Source organism: Schistocerca piceifrons, chromosome 6 (genome assembly GCF_021461385.2).
Source record: "Schistocerca piceifrons isolate TAMUIC-IGC-003096 chromosome 6, iqSchPice1.1, whole genome shotgun sequence".
Lineage (NCBI taxonomy): Eukaryota > Metazoa > Arthropoda > Insecta > Orthoptera > Acrididae > Schistocerca > Schistocerca piceifrons.
Genome location: NC_060143.1, coordinates 95,126,064 through 95,146,613, shown reverse-complemented (window position 1 = coordinate 95,146,613; position 20,550 = coordinate 95,126,064). Strand labels below are relative to the sequence as shown.

General features: G+C 39.9%; 1 protein-coding gene across 1 annotated transcript in view; it reads left to right on the top strand.

The window, feature by feature from the left end:
• LOC124802789 (TBC1 domain family member 23) overlaps window positions 1-20,550 on the top strand; it is a 234,115-nt gene that overhangs the window by 112,716 nt on the left and 100,849 nt on the right. The window contains exons 8-9 of the mRNA XM_047263790.1: window positions 10,226-10,439; window positions 14,071-14,221. Of these exons, the coding sequence (XP_047119746.1) occupies window positions 10,226-10,439; window positions 14,071-14,221 (365 nt within the window). The remainder of the gene's footprint in view (window positions 1-10,225; window positions 10,440-14,070; window positions 14,222-20,550) is intronic.

Here is a 20,550-nt window from a genome sequence, read left to right as displayed (position 1 = left end):
TGCTGCAAGAAATTGGAGGTGCTCTGGCCCCCTATGATTCTTTCTCGTGTGCATGGTCTTGCAAGAGCAGTAGGGGATATTTACATAACAGCAAGTCATCATCATCATCATCATCATCATCATTTAAGACTGATTATGCCTTTCAGCGTTCAGTCTGGAGCATAGCCCCCTTATAAAATTCCTCCATGATCTCCTATTCAGTGCTAACATTGGTGCCTCTTCTGATGTTAAACCTATTACTTCAAAATCATTCTTAACCGAATCCAGGTACCTTCTCCTTGGTCTGCCCCGACTCCTCCTACCCTCTACTGCTGAACCCATGAGTCTCTTGGGTAACCTTGCTTCTCCCATGCATGTAACATGAAGCCTGTTCGCCCTGACTGCTACATCTATAGAGTTCATTCCCAGTTTTTCTTTGATTTCCTCATTGTGGACACCCTCCTGCCATTGTTCCCATCTACTAGTACCTGCAGTCATCCTAGCTATTTTCATATCTGTAACCTCAACCTTGTTGATAAGGTAACCTGAATCCACCCAGCTTTCGCTCCCATACAACAAAGTTGGTCGAAAGATTGAACGGTGCACAGATAACTTAGTCTTGGTACTGACTTCCTTCTTGCAGAAGAGAGTAGATCGTAGCTGAGCGCTCACTGCATTAGCATTGCTACACCTCGCTTCCAGTTCTTTCACTATGTTGCCATCCTGTGAGAATATGCATCCTAAGTACTTGAAACCGTCCACCTGTTCTAACTTTGTTCCTCCTATTTGGCACTCAATCCCTTTATATTTCTTTCCCACTGACATTACTTTCGTTTTGGAGATGCTAATCTTCATACCATAGTCCTTACATTTCTGATCTAGCTCTGAAATATTACTTTGCAAACTTTCAATCGAATCTGCCATCACAACTAAGTCATCTGCATATGCAAGACTGCTTACTTTGTGTTCACATATCTTGATCTCACCCAGCCAGTCTATTGTTTTCAACATATGATCCATAAATAATATGAACAACAGTGGAGACAGGTTGCAGCCTTGTCTTACCCCTGAAACTACTCTGAACCATGAACTCAATTTACCGTCAACTCTAACTGCTGCCTGACTATCCATCTAAAGACCTTTAATTGCTTGCAAAAGTTTGCCTCCTATTCCATAATCTCATAGAACAGACAATAACTTCCTCCTAGGAACCTGGACATATGCCTTTTCTAGATCTATAAAGCATAGATACAATTCCCTGTTTCACTCATAACACTTCTCCATTATTTGCCGTAAGCTAAAGATCTGCATTGGTGGACTGATGAGGAGGGATGAAGTCCTTATGAACAGTTCCTTTCATGTTGAAGAAACAGATGAACTTGGATTTCCAGTTTTGGGATCAGTCCCTTAAGCCCAGCTTTCATCACCAGTATTAACTTGATAGCCTTTCTTGACGTTCTCTGCAGTCTTGCACATGATGCTATTTTTGCTTGTCGCTGAGAATTAACTTAAAATGTAGACTGGCAATGGCAAGGAAAGTATTTCTGAAGAAGAGAAATGTAAACACATCGAGTATAGACTTAAGTGTCAGGAAGTCATTTTTGAAAGTATTTGTATGGAGTGTAGCCATGTATGGAAGTGAAACATGGACGATAAATAGTTTGGACAAGAAGAGAATAGAAGCTTTTGAAATGTGGTGCTACAGAAGAATGCTGAAGATTAGACGGGTAGATCACATAACTAATGGGGAAGTATTGAATAGGATTGGGGAGAAGAGAAGTTTGTGGCACAACTTGACCAGAAGAAGGGATTGGTTGGTAGGACATGTTCTAAGGCATCAAGGGATCACCAATTTAGTATTGGAGGGCAGCGTAGAGGGTAAAAATCTTAGAGGGAGACCAAGAGATGAATACACTAAGCAGATTCCGAAGGATGTATGTTGCAGTAGGTACCGGGAGATGAAGAAGCTTGCACTGGATAGAGTAGCATGGAGAGCTGCATCAAACCAGTCTCAGGACTGAAGACCACAACAACAACAACAACAGCTGAGAATTTGCGGCGCAAACTTTGTGACAATCTGTCGCATGTGCAGTTCAGCACACAAAATCCTCTGACATATCCAGTAAGTCAGCCCCATGAAAGTGCATGTGTCCTAGACTGTCTGTCTGCGAACTTTTCAGCATCGCATTCTGAACAGCAGCAACATTTTCAGGAGTATTGCCAGGTGGCGGGCATCCTGAATGGGCATCGTTGTCAAACTGTGTTGTACAACCTTGAAAACATTTAAACCAGTCATAAGCTTGACTGTGGCCTATAGGTGTCTTCCCCAAATGCTCACTTTAACACGTTACACACTTCTGCAGTGGTTTTTGTGACTCTGAAACAAAGGTTTATGAACAATTGTTGCTTCCAGACACCCGTCATCATCAATGTCACAAGATACACAAGAAGTGACAATGAGAAATGTGCATGAATAGTAAATGCAAGCACCTAGCACAGAGTATCTTGGGGCATTGACTCACAAAACATATATGAACTACCATGTGGCAGTGTTTCATTGTACTACTTGATTTCATGAGCTACACATATGTTCTGGGAACTTTTGGGTATCACCTCTTATGTAAAAGCAGGTGGCAATAAATTCCTAGAGATGTATCTTGAAATTCAAAGGAACATTATCTAGTATGTAAGAGATTTCTTCTGATTTTTAAAATCCATGATGACATCAAAAGCTGTAAATTTTCCCAAGTGTTATATGGTGACAGACAAAGCCATAGGCAGATGAGAATTTGAGAAGTCTCATGATAAAGAAGTCACCTTTCCTGCAGTTGCTCTCTTTATGTTCTAAGGAACATATTTGTTACTGTATAGTTTTTGGGTTAAAAACCGAATGATTAAGTAGTAGCTTTTAAATAATTTGGTGAGGTGACAAAAATGAAATAGGTCAGTAAATTTTTAGATTGGACGATTGTATACCAGTTTACAGCTTTCCTTTCTTTTCACTTAGTCATTTATCCTCAATTACTATTTAAGTTATGTTTACCATGTGGCTAGTTAGTTATACATTCCATGGATCATTCTGCATGATAGATTGTGATGATGTGGAACTAAATGTAATTTGAGACTTTCTCGGCGTATTCCATTCGTGAAATCTTCTCGGGTGATCAGCCGAGTAAAGGCGTCGTCTTCTCGCAACGTTTCGAAGGGTTTCGTACCCATCATCTTCGCTTGAAGATGATGGGTACGAAACCCTTCGAAACGTTGCGAGAAGACGACGCCTTTACTCGGCTGATCACCCGAGAAGATTTCACGGATGTGGAACTAGTCATTTTACATTCACATTGAAAATTAATTTTGTACATATGGTTACATTCTGAACATTTTAAAGGATCCCCCCCCCCCCCCCCCCCCCAAAAGAAAAAAAAGATATGTAGATGTCAGTTAGTAATTCCTACCCACCACCTTCTAACATTACAGTGAACAGTAACAGAAATTATTCTACGGAAGAGGAAGAGTTGTCAAGGAGAAACTTTCTCAGTTATCAAATTTTACTTTACTGTCTGTCAGACATTTTATATCACTGGGTAACTGATCAAAAATATTTATTGCAGCATTGTGCACCCCTTTTTGTGCTGAAGACAATCTTAACATGGAGTAATGGATGTCTTTTTCCTTCTGGTATTCTAATTGTGTACCTCTTTGTTCCTTTTGAACTGTAGTAGATTATTTACATGAAATCTTCACTAGAGAATAAATGTACTGTGAAGCAATAGTCATAATGCCCTACTCCTTAAACAGATACCAACAAGATGGTCATGTGTGAGCACCACATACTATTCTCACACCACATTTCTGTGCAACGAAGACTTTGTCCTACAGATGAGTTACCCCAGAGCATTATTTCATATGACATTGTTGAATGAAAATATGCAAAATATGCCAACTTACTGATTTTTCCCTCCTCAAGATTTCCAATGATTCTAAGCACAAATGTGGCTGAACTAAGGTGTTTCAGGCATTCCAAAATGTATTTTTTCCAGTTCAAATTCTAATCAATATGGACACCATACAATTTGAAGTTTCCACCCTATTTATTATTTCCGCACCGTGTGTCACACTTATAATTGGTGTAGTACCTCTAGACATGCAGAACTGAATAGGTTGCACCTTCTTAAAATTGAGGGTGAGACCATTCTCAGAAAACCAGTCAGTGACACCTTTAAGAACTTAGTGTACTATTTCTTCTGTTCTTGTACATTTGATTGATTACAATACTAGTGTAATCTGCAAAAAGAACTAATTCTTCTTGTTGTATAATAGACAGAAGATTGTTTATGTGTAAGAGGACCTAGGGTTGAACCTGGGGGAATGCTGTACATGATATCTGCCCAATCAGAATTATGTCCCTGGACTATATTGCTTGTATTACTTAGTTCAACTTTCTGCATTCTTTTAGTTAGATATGACATTATCCATTGATTGGCTAAAATGTCAATTGATCTTGGAGAATACTGTGATTCACATAGTCATATGCCTTAGAGAGGTCACAGATAATACCAGTGGGCACTATTGTGTTATTTAATGCTTGTAAAATCTGGTGAGTGAATGTGTAAATGGCATTCTCAGCAGAGAAACTCTTCTGAAACCCAAACTGTGATATGCTAAGGATACTTTGTTGCTAAGGTGAGATACTGCTGTAGAATACATGACCTTCTCAAAAATTTTGGAAAATGGTATCAGCTGTGAAACAGTTTGGTACTTATTGTCAAATATTGCCTGTCTTTTGTTACTGAATGTTTCATTTCTCTCTGGGCTTTATTCTGTTTTAAGAACTTAATCATCCATATGACAGTTAATAATACCTCTACATGTTGTCCAAAACACCTGTTTCATGTTCTTCCTTTTGTTTGTCTTAGATTTCACTTTCATGTTCTGTACAGTGAATATATGCGTGGGCTTAGCTCATTTGAGTGTGACTTACAATGCATACTGTTACGACTGTGAGGGACCTATTGATGAGTTGATTTATTACATATGTCTTTTTTTCTGTGTGTGCAAGTTGTGTATTTTAAGTTATCATCTGAAGATGAAATGGGTATAAAATCCACCAAGATAAGGGATCAGTCAGGGCTAGATGACCAGTGAATTGCAGGATGTGGATGGCACAAGGTACATACTTTAGTGTGCCATTTTGTGCATAGGGCAGCACTGAAAATTGTGTGAATGTGAAGATCTGTCCAGTAATTTATTAATTTTCTGAAATGGTACTTAACAAGTTTGACAGCAGTGGGGAATGAACATTTCACTTGCATTAACCTGTGTAGGAATAAAGCAGATTTCCAGAAGGCTACAACGCACGTGACTTATATGAAATTGTGTGCTTGTGGAATATTGTCTCAGTTATGTGACTGGATTTGTGATTTCCTGTCATGGATGTCACAATTTGTAGTAATTGACAGATAGCCATCAAGTAAAACAGAGGTGATTTCTGGCTTACCCCAAGGTACTGTTATTGGCCCCTGTTGTTCCTTATCTGAGTAAACGATTTAGGAGACAACCTGAGTGGTTGTCTTACGTTGCTCGCAGGTGACACTGTCATTTATCATCTAGTAAAGTCATCAGAATATCAAAACAAATCGTAGAATGATTTAGAAAATGTATCTGTATGGCGCAAAAATTGGTAACTGACCCTAAATGCCGGCCGGAGTGGCCGTGCGGTACTAGGCGCTACAGTCTGGAACCAAGCGACCGCTACAGTCGCAGGTTCGAATCCTGCCTCAGGCATGGATGTGTGTGATGTCCTTAGGTTAGTTAGGTTTAATTAGTTCTAAGTTCTAGGTGACTGATGACCTCAGAAGTTAAGTCACATAGTGCTCAGAGCCATTTGACCCTAAATAATGAAAAGTGTGAGGTCATCCACATGAGTGCTAAAAGGAATCCGTTAAACTTCAGTTACATGGTAAACCAGTCAAATCAACTAAATACTTACGAATTACAATTACAAACAACTTAAGTTGGAAAAACCAGATAGAAAATGTTGTTGGGAAGGCAAACCAGAGACTTTGTCTCATTGGCTGAACACTTAGAAAATGCAACACATCTACTAAAGAGACTGCCTATACTACACTTGTTCGTCCTGTGTTGGTGTACTGCTGTGTGGTCTGGGATCCTTACTAGATAGGATTAATGGAGTACATCGAGAAAGTTCAAAGCAGAGCATCACATTTTTTATAATTGCAAAATAGGGGAAAGAGTCGCTGATATGATACAGGATTTGGGGTGGACACCATTAAAACCAAGGCATTTTTCATTGCTGCAGAATCTTCTCATGGAATTTCAATTACCAGCTTTATCCTCAGAGTGCAAAAATGTTTTGTTGTTGCCACCCTACATAGGGAGAAATGATCATCATCATAAAATAAAGGAAATCGGAGCTCGCACGGAAATATATAGTTGTTTATTTTTTCCCTGCACTATTCGAGATTGGAATAATAGAGAATTATTGTGAAGGTGGTTTGATGAACCCACTGCCAGGCACTTAAGTGTGATTTGCAGAGTATCCTTGTTGATGTGGAGACCACGTCACTGAAAGACAAAAGTGCTGCATTGTTGATAGGCACACAAACAAGAGGTACGGAGCTCAGCTAGCTTTCGCTAGCTGTAGGATAAACATGCACACAAACACACATGACCACTCATATGCACATGCCTGTCTTCATACATTATGCTTAGTTGTTTGCAAGGTCTTCACTGGCTCACGGTGAGTATACTGAGGTGGGGTGGGGTGAGGATGGAGAGAGGTGGGAGGCAGGTAGAGGGGGGCAGGAGGCAGACAGCTTGGCACTCAAGTTCGTAGACTAGGGTGTGAGATAACAGCACAAAGCTAGCTGGTGTGTGTGTGTGTGGTGACCCCACATCAGCCAGCTGTGTTCTGTTATGTCGCACCCTAGTCTATGAAACTGTGTGCCCAGCCTTCTTCCGCCTCCCACCTGTACCCTCTACCTGCACCCCTAGCTAGCTAGCCCACAGACACCTTCTCACTCTTCCACGAGACTCTTTCCCCCAACCCCTCCCTGTCTCTCACCTATCTCCATCCCTCCCCCACACTTCCACCGCACCCCACACTCCTACCACACCCCATTACTCTCACTGTGGACAAGTAAAGAGCTGTCAGTCTACTGAGCAAAATATAGGGAGACAGATGTGTGTGTGTGTTTATATATATATATATATATATATATATATATATATATATATATATATATATATATATATATATATATATATATATATATATATATATATATGGACAAGTAGCATACCTTTTGTTTGTGTGCCTATCAATAATGCAGTGCTTCTGCCTTTCGGTGAGATCATTTCCTTATTCCTAAATAATTTGTAATTTTCAGTCGGAACTTTCTGTACATCACTAACCTACTTACTGCATTTCCCACCAAACAGGTGTGTCTGTCAGCAGGACAACAAGGTTTGCATTCAGGATCTAAGATAAAATCAAAATAGTATCAACATTGTGAGAAGGAAAGTTGCTACTCACCATATAGCGGAGATCACACACACACACACACACACACACACACTCGCGCAAATCAACTCACACACACGACTGCAGTCTCAGGCAACTGAAACCACATTGTGAGCAGAAGCAACAGTGCATGATGGGAGTGGCCACTGGGTGGGGATAAGGAGGAGGCTGGGTCAGTGAGGGGGAGGGATAGTATGGTGGGGGTGGCGGACGGTGAAGTGTTGCAGGTTAGACGGAGGGCAGGGGAGAGGTGGGGAGGGGTGGTGGGTAAGTAGTAGAGAGAAATGAAATAAAAAGACTGGGTGTGGTGCTGGAATAATGGCTGTGTGGTGCTGGAATGGGAACAGGGGAGGGGCTGGATGAGTGAGGACAGTGACTATCAAAGGTTGATGCCAGGTTACAGGTACATACGATGTATTGCAGGGAAATTTTCCACCTGCACAATTGAGGAAAGCTTGGTGTTGATAGGAAGGATCCATATGGCACAGGCTGTGAAGCACTCGTTGAAATGAAAGATATCATGTATGGCAATGTGTTCAGCAACAGGGTGGTCCGCTAGTTTCTTGGCCATTCATGTGGACAGGCAGCTTGTTGGTAGACATCCCTACATAGAATACAGCACAGTGGTTGCAGCTTAGCTTGTAGATCACGTGACTGTTTCACAGGTTGCGCTGTCTTCGGTGGGAGAGGTGATGCTAGTGACCAGACTGAAGTAGGTATGTATGGGACAGGTCTTGCATCTCGGTCTATTACAGGGGTATGAGCCATGAGGTAAGGGGTTGGGACCAGAGGTTGTGTAAGGATGGACGAGTATACTTTGTAGGTTCGGTGGACGGCGGAGTACCACTGTGGGAGGGGTGGGAAGAATAGTGGGCTGGACATTTTTCATTTCAGGGCACGATGAGAGGTAATCGAAACCCTGGTGGAGAATGTAATTCAGTTGCTCCAGTCCTGGGTGGTACTGAGCTACAAGGGGACTGCTCCTATGTGGCCTCTCGGTGGGACTTTGGGAGATGGTGGGAGACTGGAAAGATAAGGCGGGGGAGATTTGTTTTTGTGTGAGGTTGGAAGGATAATCGGGGTCAGTGAAGGCTTCAGTGAGACCTTCGGTATATTTCGAGAGGAACTGCTCATCACTGCAGATGCGACAACCACGGGTGGCTAAGCTGTAAGGAATTGACTTCTTGGTATGGGATGGGTGGCAGCTGTCTTTAAGTGGAGGTATTGCTGTGGTTCGACAGCTGCCACCCATTCCATACCAAGAAATCCCTTCCATACAGCCTAGCTACCCATGGTCCCTCGCTCAAAAGCAAATTTCCCCTGCCTTATCTTTCCTGTCTCCCACCATGTCCCAAATTCCCACCATCCAGCCACATAGGAGCATTCCCATTGTAACTCAGTACCACCCAGGACTGGAGCAACTAAATTACACTCTCTGCCAGGGTTTTGATTACCTCTCGTCATGCCCTGAAATGAGAAATGTCCTGACCACTATTCTTCCCACCACTCCCTCAGTGGTATTCCGCCATCCACCGAACCTGTACAGTGTACTCGTCCTTCCTTACACAACCTTTGGTCTCAACCCCTTACCTCATGGCTCATACCCCTGTAATAGACCTAGATGCAAAACCTGTCCCATACATCCTCCCAACACCACCTACTCCAGTCAGGGCACTAACATCACCTATCCCATCCAAGGCAGGGCTACCTGTGAAATCAGTCGTGGTCTACAAGGTAAGCTGCAACCACTGTGCTGCATTCTATGTAGGCATGACCATCAACAAGCTGTCCATGTGCATGAATGGCCACTGACAAACTGTGGCCAAGAAACAAGTGGGCCACCCTGTTGAACACGCTGCCAAAGATGATATCCTTCATTTCAATGACTGCTTCACAGTCTGTGCCATATGGATCCTTCCCACCAATACCAGCTTTTCTGAATTGCACAGGTGGGAACTTTCCTTGCAATACATCCTATGTTCCTGTAACCCTCCTGGCCTCAACCTTTGTTAGTCACCATCCTCACCCATCCAACTCCTTCCCTGCTCCCATTCCAGCGCTATACAGCCATTGTTCCACCATCACACCCAGTCTTTTTATTTAATTCTCTTTATTTCTCTCTATTTCTCTTCTTTTCCACTACTTCCTCCCCCTCTCCTCCCTCCCTCCACACCTCTCCCCTGTCCTCCGTCTAACCTGTAGCAATTCACTATCTGCCATCCCCACCATACTATCCCTCCCCCTCCCCGCCCCAGCCTCCTCCTTACCCCCAGCCAGTCGCAACTCCCATCATGCACTGCTGCTGCCATTCACAGGTGGTTTCAATTGGCTGAGACTGCAGCCGCGCGCGCACGTGTGTGTGTGTGTGTGTGTGTGTGTGTGTGTGTGTGTGTGCGCGCGCGCTCCTTCCTGGATTTTCTCTTGTTTAATAAAATCAAAATACTGTTACATAAAAATAATGGTAATCATTGGCCTTGTATGACTATGGGGCTTAATGCTCAGTCAATACCTCGGTTCCTTGGAGAACAGAGCTTTCACAACACTTATGTATTTACCTTGTAGCATATTACATTACTGTCATATTTCTGCTAAGTTTCAGATAAGGCATTCAGAAAATTTTATTGCTCATCATTCAGTCAAGCAGTTTATTGAAAGTGAATGGACCGGTTAACACAGATGAGTTAGTATATCTCTATTTTGCAGATGCTTCAAGAGCCAGCAGCATTTGCTACAGCTGTTCAGGGCTTGTTATCAGCACAACGCCAGGCACTAGCAGCTCGATCAGCTGCTGGTGGTGAGCACCTTTGTTTCCTAGGCTCTGGCCGTGTCGAAGAAGACCAGTACACTCACATGGTTGTTGCTTCTTTCTTACAGAAGCACACCAGTTTTGTCAGCATGCTCACTGGAGGATACCAAGGTGATTATCAACATTAATTGCCTTTAATTTATTTTTAGTTTTAATGAGAAACCACCACAATTTTTCATTTGTTGGTGTTATTTCAGCTCTTTGTAAGCATAATATATTGCACAGCTACAGCTACAGTCGATTTCTTTTTCACATACTAAGGTCACTTAATCTGCATGAGGCTTGTGCTGTGTTCCTTTATGTGCAGTTTCTATTTTGTGAGAAACATTTGGAATCCATCGTACTTCCAATTACGTTCAACAACAATAATCTGCCTTGTTCAGATAGAATTCTTGAACTATCTTGACCCTCAAGGACTTCATGGTGCTGAGCCTAAACACATCTGAATTGTTCTGTTATGATTGAAAAATATTTTTACTTGGAATACATTTCCCAACTTGCACCTGATGCACATTTTTCAGCTTGAAGGGCATTCTTTGCTGAATTTGGTTGGTTGGATCAGAAGGAAACAATTGAAATAAAATCTTTAAATGGAACAGTTTGAAATGAACAGCTCTAACAATAAAAAAAGCAATGAGAGACTTACATAGTTTTTAACTATAGTCCTATATTCCAGAGATTGTGTTCAAAGTAAAGGTTCCATAGATTTTGAATTGTGGTTGCATTATTGTCTCAGTGACTAGAGTGAAGTAATGGTTCTGGTCACTTTATAGTTGATGTTAGTACTGTAGTACAATAATATTTCTTAATATTAAGTTATTTCACTGTATTGCACTTAAGTGAAATGTACTTTCCACATCCCAGAGATCTCTCTGTACAGGATCTGCGTAGTATATAGATCTAGAGGCACGGATAAAATTGTAGGTAAAGTATTGAAACAATGTAAACTCCAGGTTGAGAAGAAATCAACATTATAAGGAACAAGATTGCTTATCACTGTTGAGGTGACACTTTGTGTTGCAGACTGTCACAACAAAAAGACTGTTGCACATTTAACTTACAGCCAAAGCCTTTCTTGGAAAAGGAAACACACACACACACACACACACACACACACACACACACACTCATATCCACACAAGCAAGCACACGTCACGCACATGACTGCCATCTGTGGCAGCTCGGACAGGAATGCATTTCTAATTTAGAAGGACAATGTATGAAAGAACATCAGAGGGTAGATAGGAGATAAGAAAGATTGAATTTTCCAAGTTAGAGCTGTATTGAATGTTAAGCCAGCCAACCATAATGTAGTGTATTTTAAGAATCCAGATTGATGAAATAAACAGTATCTATCTATGGGTTAGTTCAGAGGATACTTCTGATGTGCAAAGACTGGTTTGACACGTTTTTAAGTGCTTGCCAGTTTAGAGTTTTGTTCATAGATGACAAAGATACATCTACATTTATATTCTGCAAACCACCATGAAGTGCATGACAGAGGGTACATCCCATTGTACCAGTTATTAGACATTTTTCCCAATCCATTCACATATGGACATGATTGTCTGAATGCCTCTGTGCATGGTGTAATTATTCACATCTTGTCCTCGTGATCCCTTTGTGAGTGATACATAGGGCGATGTAGTATATTCCTAGATTCATCATTTAATGCTGGTTCTTAAAACTTTGTTGGTAGACTTTCTCTGTACAGTATCTTGAAGAGTCAGCCATTTCAGTTTCATCAGCATCTCTCCTTCGGGTCAAACAAACCTCTGACAGTTTGTGCTGTATATTTTCAATATCCCTTATTACTCCCATTTGGTACAGGTCCCACTCACTCGAGCAATATTCTAGAATGGGTCACATGAGTGATTTGTAAACAATTTCCTTTGTAGACTGATTGCACTTCACCAGTATTCTACCAATAAACAGAAGCTGATTCCAGCTGTGACTCATTTATATTGTAGTCAAAGGATGCTATGTTCTTTCGTTTTGTGAAGTACATACTTTTTCATTTCTGAACATTTAAAGCAAGTTGTCAGTCTTCACACCATTTTGAAATCTTACAAGATCTGACAGAATAATTGTGCAGCTTCTTTCAGACAGTACTTGGTTATAGATAACTACATCATCTGCAAAATGTCTGAGATTGCTATGAATATTGCCAGCAAGGTCATTAATATACAACATGAACAGCAAGGTTTCCAACACACTTCCCAGGGACGCACACACTCGAAGTTACTTCTATATCTGACAATGACTCTCCATCCGAGATTACATGTTGCGTCCTCCGTACCAAAAGTCTTCAATTCAGTCACTAATTTTACATGATAATCCATATGATAGGAGTTTTGACAATAAGTATAGGGATGTTACTGAGTCAAATGCTTTTCAGAAATCAAGAAATACTGTGTCTACCTGACAGTCTTGATCCAAATCTTTCAGTATGTCATGTGAGAAAAATGTGAGTTGGGCTTCACATGATCGATGTTTTTCAGAATCCATGCTGGTTGGCATTGAGGAGGTTGTTCTGTTCAAGATACCTCATTGTGTTTCAGCTCAAGAGTATGTTATAAGATCCTACAACAAATCAGTGTCAAGGATACTAGATGGTAGTTTTGCAGATCACTTCTACTACCCTTCTTGTAGAAGGGTGTTACCTGTCCTTTTTTCCAAGAAGTGGGCACAGTTTCCTGTTTGAGGGATCTACGATAGATTATAGTTAGAAGAGGGCTAGAATCTGATAAGGATTTCATAGGGCCCTGGAACTTTGTTCAATTTCAACAAATTCAGCTTTTTCTCAACACCACTGACACAGCCTACTTATTTCATTCATCTTTTCAGTGGCATAAGGATTAAATTGGGGCAACTCTCCTGGGTTTCCCTTTGTAATGGGACATTTGAAAACAGAGTTAAGCAGTTCAGCTTCTGCTTTCCTACTCTCAATTTCAGTTTTTGTCTCATTCACTGGGGACTCAACTCTAACTTTGGTGCCATTAATAGCCTTTACATATGGGCAGAATTTCTTTGGGTTTTGTGAAAGATCATTTGACAATATTCTGCTATGGTAGTCACTGAAGGCTTCACATACTAACCCTCTTGACAGCTAAATGCATTTCATTCAGTGTGTGTGTCTATAGTCCTCAGTGAGTTATGACACTTGATTTTGTATCTAATTTACTGAATGGATGTATCTTTCTGCTTGTTTTATTTATCTTTTTGTACTTTGTTAATTATTGTTGCCAAAACTGCCTCACGGTCACTGATACCATTTTCGATTTGGATGTCCTCAAAGAGGTCAGGTCTATTTGTTGCCGTTGGATGCAATGTCTTTCCATCACGAGTGGCATTCGGAACTATCCGTTGTAGGTAGTTTTCAGAGAAGGCATTTAGTAATGTTCACAGGAATTTCTTATCACATCCACCTCTAACAAAATTGTTATTTTTCCAATTGTCTGGACGATGGGGAACTTACTTACAAGCGAACTGATGTTTTGTCTAAAGTTTTCAGTTTCATCAGCTGATCGTTTGGTGGGTGATAGAAGGATCCAGTTATCATTTTATGCCCACCCCTGAGGTACACTTCGTATTTAAGATTGAAAAGTACAAACAGCAAATGATCTGCTGTGTTTTCTTGGTAATAGGCTTTTGCTTTGCAAGTTGTTTGACTATGGCTTTTCAGAATATTCATTACTTGTGATTTGAACATTTTATTTAACCAGATAATTATTATTTCTAGCTGTCCACGAATTTCTGAGAGAAGACTTGAACCAGTATTTAGAAGATCACAATACAGAGAGCTGTCTTGTTTGCGCACCCAGCACAGAGAAGAAGGCATCTGAAACTGTTCGCCCAAATTCAAGTTCATCAGATCTCTTTGGCAAGATCAGGTATGTGCCAGTGCTCACTACAGATCTGCTTAAACAGCCTTTAATTTTGTTTGATTGTAGGTGTTGTGGTCTTCAGTCCAAACACTGCTTTACTGCAGCTTTCCACACTAGTGCATCTTGTGAACTACAGCAGCCAATGTCCTGTTTGATCTTGATTGCAATAGTCAGGCCTTCCTCTCCCACTACAGTCCTCCTCTCCCCTTTTCTCACTCCCCCCGCCATTGTCAAATTAACTATTCTTTGATGATATTTATGGAATATTCCATTGGTTCTTGGGGAAACATAGACATATTAACGACTTGAATAAACAATATTAATGTTCTACAATAATATTTATGTAATAATTCATTATGAATGTATGCTATTGTCAGATAACTTAATACTAAACAGGTAGTCCACTCAACTTCAGTGAGAGTTCATAGCTGTATAAAATTGTTTTTCAGAATTTGTGACATTTTACGATTATGTCTATGCAAAAACACAAGCATAATGTAATACCCATGGAAACTCTGAACAAATAAATCTCTTATTACAGTATATTCATGATTAAAAGTATGAATGCATCAGCCAAATATGTTGTTTGTGTACATAATGGCACAGACTACTATGTTGTATGGAAAAACTGGTGAACGTGATGAACAGTCGGTAAAAAGGTGGCAGGAGGGGGGGGGGGGGGGGGCAGGGGAGAAAGGAGTCTATGAAATGTGAGTGTGGAACAGTTATAACAAGCATATTATTTAATAATGAAAGAAATATTAACTGGCAGCTGCTGATTTAGTAAAGGTGAATAATGCAACTGTGTTAGGTCATTATGGACCAGATTTCAAGTAATGTTAATTTTCCGCCTTTGGTTCCTCTGTGTAGAACATCACATTTAATATCATATAAATGGCTTTCATTCATAGCATATTCAGCAAAGGTGGAATATTATAGTCTTCAACTCCTTTCACGCTCAGTCAGCCTAGTAGTTCTAGCCCTATCTGATCGACCTGCATATAATTTGCCACACAGATTGCAGGAAATTGTATAAATTCCACTCTGTTCTAAAGTAGGAATCTTATCTTTACTGTCAAACAGAGTGTGGACAACAGTGTTCCTAGTTTTAAAAAGCTGGAGTATATTGCCTTGATTTTAGTTTCTAGGGAAGTATCTGTGAAGTTCTGCCTACATATAGCATGGGTCCCATTTGTTGTCAGTGCGGTTTAGTGCTGTTTGAGGAGGATAAAGAAGTGTAAACTTCATTTTATTGTGGTGTGAATTCAAATGTTGAAAAAAAATTATTTAATTGTCTGATGGTAAGTGTGCTCATGGACAGGTAGCACCAAATAATGAAATAATTTTTTTCATCATTTGCATTTACATCACAGTAAAATTAAGTTCACAGTGGTGTTGGAAGGAGACTCTTATCAGCTTTGTAGACCTCATGACTGACATTAGTAAGCAACAGCATTTACTTAAGTTATACGTGAAAGTAACTTCTACACACACAGTAATACCTGTCAGTTCCAGCATCCTGCAACAGACTTGCAGCCTCCCGCTCCATTGTGCACTGCCTGCTGTTTATATCACAAACCGAACTAGATTTTGAAAATGAATTGAAAATAACTAAAGAAATAGTATACAGCAATGTTTATACTCCTACCCTGATTGAAAAGATACTCAGTAGAAAGAAGAGACAGAGGATAATGGCACTTCTTCATCCTTCTGAGACAGTGCTAAACTTTACTGATAGCATATGGGCCCCCATGCTATATGTAGTTAGGACAGATACTTCCAGGAAATATACTGCAGCTTTTTACATTAAGAATGTTGTTGCTAGAATGGAATTTACAAGATTTCCTGCAATCTGTATGGCAAATTATATGTAGGTCAATCAGGTAGCACCGGCCGCTGTGGCCAAGCGGTTCTAGGTGCTTCAGTCCGGAACCATGCTGCTGCTACAGTCGCAGGTTCGAATCCTGCCTTGGGCATGGATGTGGGTGATGTCCTTAGGTTAGTTGGGTTTAAGTAGTTCTAAGTCTAGGGGACTGAGGAGCTCAGATGTTAAGTCCCATAGTGCCCAGAGCCATTTTAATCAGGTAGGACTATAACTAAGCATGAAAGGAGTTGGAGACTGTAAGATTTCATGTTTGTTGAATGCGCTACATTTGAATTTCATTTATGTGATATTAAGTATTATGATCTCCACACAGGAAATTGGAAAACTGACATTAATCAAAATTCTGGATGTTAATAAACACCAGTCAAAGAATCCTGATCTAGTCGTTAATGGCCAGTTATAGTTTCACTACACTCCCTTACTAAAGTAACGGCAGCCAGTTAATATAGTGCTCTCACCCCCCCCCCCCCCCCCTTTTTTTACTGCCTGTTCATCACATTCACCAGTTTGTCCATATGACATAGTAGTCTGTGCCGTTAATCACTTGAACAACATATTTTGCATATAAATTCATACTTTTAATCTTTGAATACACTGTAATATAAGACTTATTTCTTCGGAGCCTTTTGGTATTACATTATGCTTGTGCTTTTGTATCGATGTAGTCTTAAAATGTCACATATATTTGGAAAACAATCTTCATAAGGCCATGAATTCTCACTGAAGTTGTGTGGACTATCCATTTAGTATTAAGTTATCTGACAATGGCCTAGGTTCATAACAAACTATTAAATAAATATCATTGTGGAACATTAATAATATGCATTCAAGTTTTTAATATTCATGTTAACAGAATCATCCGTTGTTTCTGTTGTTTGCAAAACATTGTAACTTCTTTGGTGACAATACTCAGTAAATGCCTGAAGATGGCATTGTAAGCTGGAAACCGGTTAACACAATAAAAGTAATATTGTAGAACAAAAGCAAACTGGTGCGTTTCATTTATTATTAATATTATTTGATGCCTCAGGCTATGCCCTATCAATATATCACATCTTTTCGTCAAGTTGTGCCATATACCTCTTTTCATCCTATTTCACTGTGGTACTTGCTGATTAGTTACTCCATCTCCCAACTAATTTACAGCATTCTTCCGTAACTGCACATTTCAAAGTTTCTGTTACTCTTTTTATCTGCACTGTTTACCTCCATCTTTAACGTCCATATAAGTCTACAGTTCATACAGATGCTCCCTGAAAGAACTTTTTCAGAAATATTTTCCTTGCTATTACCAGTCCGCATTTTACATCCTCTCTTGACATCTGATTTACTACTTTTAGTATCTCATTTCCTAATTTAATAACTGGTATGAAAAGCGCTGTCTGTGGTAGTGCTCATGCATGCATGAGGTGCACTTGCTTGTGTGAATGTGTGTTTTCTTTACTGAAGAAGGCTTTGGCTGACAGCTGTAGTGTGTAACAGTCTTTTCATTGTGCCCATCTTCAACTCAACAGGTTATCTTTACAGTGAGTAACCATTCATCTATCCTTTTCCTAATATTGTTAATATAATGGTAGGTTTCCTGTGCCATATTTGCCATTTTATTACATGTCATTCATTCTGCATTGCACATTTCTGTAAGTCATGTGCTACTTATTTTCAATGTTCTTTCAATCTGTATAATTTGTCTGTACTACTGATTGGTTATGTGTCACTGTACTGGTTTAGTTTTCCTTTATTGTAGGAAGGGGAAGTGGTTGCATACTAGGTGGGGCAGTGAGCACTATAAAGTAGCAGTCAGCATTGATAAGACCCTGCCTCTTGCACAGTATGAGGAAATGTGAATGCATTCCCAGTCATTTGTGTTACTATTTCCAGGAAAAGAATTATTGTGAAATTTTATTTTTTATTTGAATGATTGGTTTGTGTAGGGTTCTAGCAGTTTCTTGGAGTGGGGTCTACTATTCTTAAAAATAACATTACTTGTATGATGAAATAGATTATTCACACTTTGAGGCCCAGCCACTTTAAAGAGTGTTGTGGGTCTAAAAAGTGACTGTTACTTAAAATGTTTGTCGCTCATTTCGGAAATTTTCTCATTTTTAAAAGAAACAGTCAAATATTTGTGACAATCAAGATTATAAATTTTATTAATGCTCGTTTGTAGAAACAATCTACCTATTTCCTTGCCTCCCATAGCTTAGGTGAAACTGTCGTCCCAGATGTCATCACCACTGATGATGATGATTAAAAATAGTAATACCACATATGACTAGCTTAGATAGTAAGCAAAGAAGTGAGTGAAGATAAAATGTAGTGCAAACAGTTTTTTTATTTATTTTATTTGTCCTTGTAATGTCCAAATGTAGATATTCAATAAATGTAATAAGTTTAGAACAGGTATAATGGTAACTCTTTCAGGCAGGTACTTTGTATGAGGCATAGTCAACCTTTTCCAGCTACCACCCTCTTTTGTATCTCTGTCAGCAGTAAAATTTTCTAACTATCCACCTCTTCAACAGTAATGGTGATTTATAAACTAGGGAAGCAACTTTACTTTGTAAAATTTATAAAGAAGAGTTACAGCAAGTTAAAGCATATAATAATAATTACTTACCAAATACTGCGTGAAGAGTTTGACAGAGCGCTGAAAGACCTAAGTCCAAACAAGGCCCCGGGAGTAGACAACATTCCATTAGAACTACTGACGGCCTTGGGAGAGCCAGTCCTGACAAAACTCTTACCATCTGGTGAGCAAGATGTATGAGACAGGCGAAATACCCTCAGACTTCAAGAAGAATGTAATAATTCCAATCCCAAAGAAAGCAGGTGTTGACAGATGTGAAAATTACTGAACTATCAGTTTAGTAAGTCACAGCTGCAAAATACTAACACAAATTCTTTACAGATGAATGGAAAAACTGGTAGAAGCCGACCTTGGGGAAGATCAGTATGGATTCCGTAGAAATATTGGAACATGTGAGGCAAAACTGACCTTACGACTTATCTTAGAAGAAAGATTAAGGAAAGGCAAACCTACGTTTCTAGCATTTGTAGACTTAGAGAAAGCTTTTGACATTGTTAACTGGAACTCTCTCTTTAAAATTCTAAAGGTGGTAGGGGTAAAATACAGGGAGCGAAAGGCTATTTACAATTTGTACAGAAATCAGATGGCAGTTATAATAGTCGAGGGTCATGAAAGGGAAGCAGCGATTGGGAAGGGAGTGAGACAGGGTTGTAGCCTCTCCTTGATGCTATTCAGTCTGTATATTGAGCAAGCAGTAAAGGAAACAAAAGAAAAATTCAGAGTAGGTATTAAAATCCATGGATAAGAAATAAAAACTTTGAGGTTCGCCAATGACATTGTAATTCTGTTAGAGACAGCAAAGGAATTGGAAGAGCAGATGAACGGAATGGACAGTGTCTTGAAAGGAGGATATAAGATGAACATCAACAAAAGCAAAACGAGGATAATGGAATGTAGTCGAATTAAGTCGGGTGATGGTGAGGGAATTAGATTAGGAAATGAGACACACAAAGTAGTAAATGAGTTTTGCTATTTGGGGAGCAAAATAACTGATGATGGTTGAAGTAGAGAAGATATAAAATGTAGACTGGCAATGGCAAGGAAAGCGTTTCTGAATAAGAGAAATTTGTTAACATCGAGTATAGATTTATGTGTCAGGAAGTCGTTTCTGAAAGTATTCGTATGGAGTGTAGCTGTGTATGGAAGTGAAACGTGGACGATAAATAGTTTGGACAAGAAGAGAATAGAAGCTTACGAAATGTGGTGCTACAGAAGAATGATGAAGATTAGATGGGTAGATCGCATAACTAATTAGGAGGTATTGAATAGAATTGGGGAGAAGAAGAGTTTGTGGCACAACTTGACGAGAAGAAGGGACTGGTTGGTAGGACATGTTCTGAGGCATCAAGGGATCACAAATTTAGCATCGTAGGGCAGAGCAGAGGGTAAAAATCGTAGAGGGAGACCATGAGATGAATACACTAAGCAGATTCAGAAGGATGTAGGTTGCAGTAGGTACTGGGAGATGAAGAAACTTGCACAGGATAGGGTAGCATGGAGAGCTGCATCAAACCAGTCTCAGGACTGAAGACCACAACAACAACCGCCAAATACTGTGTCAAAATTTTATTAGAACTTAATGAAAATGTTTTTAAAGTTCGTACTGCTTACCACCCACCACGGAAGTTGGAATGCTCACTTGTGGTCAGTAGAGACCAGGCTGACTACCACTGCTTTAAATCAGTGAAATAGTTTGTAATTTTAGTCAGAATATGTGTCGTCTTACTTTCAAGGTAATCATATACTCAGATAAATGTACTACATCTTTGTCCCGTACTTATCAGGTTGTTTTCTTTAACATACGAAACCTCAAATCGCTGCACGTCATTTTTAGTTGTGAGGTTTTCAGGTAGGGAAAATTAA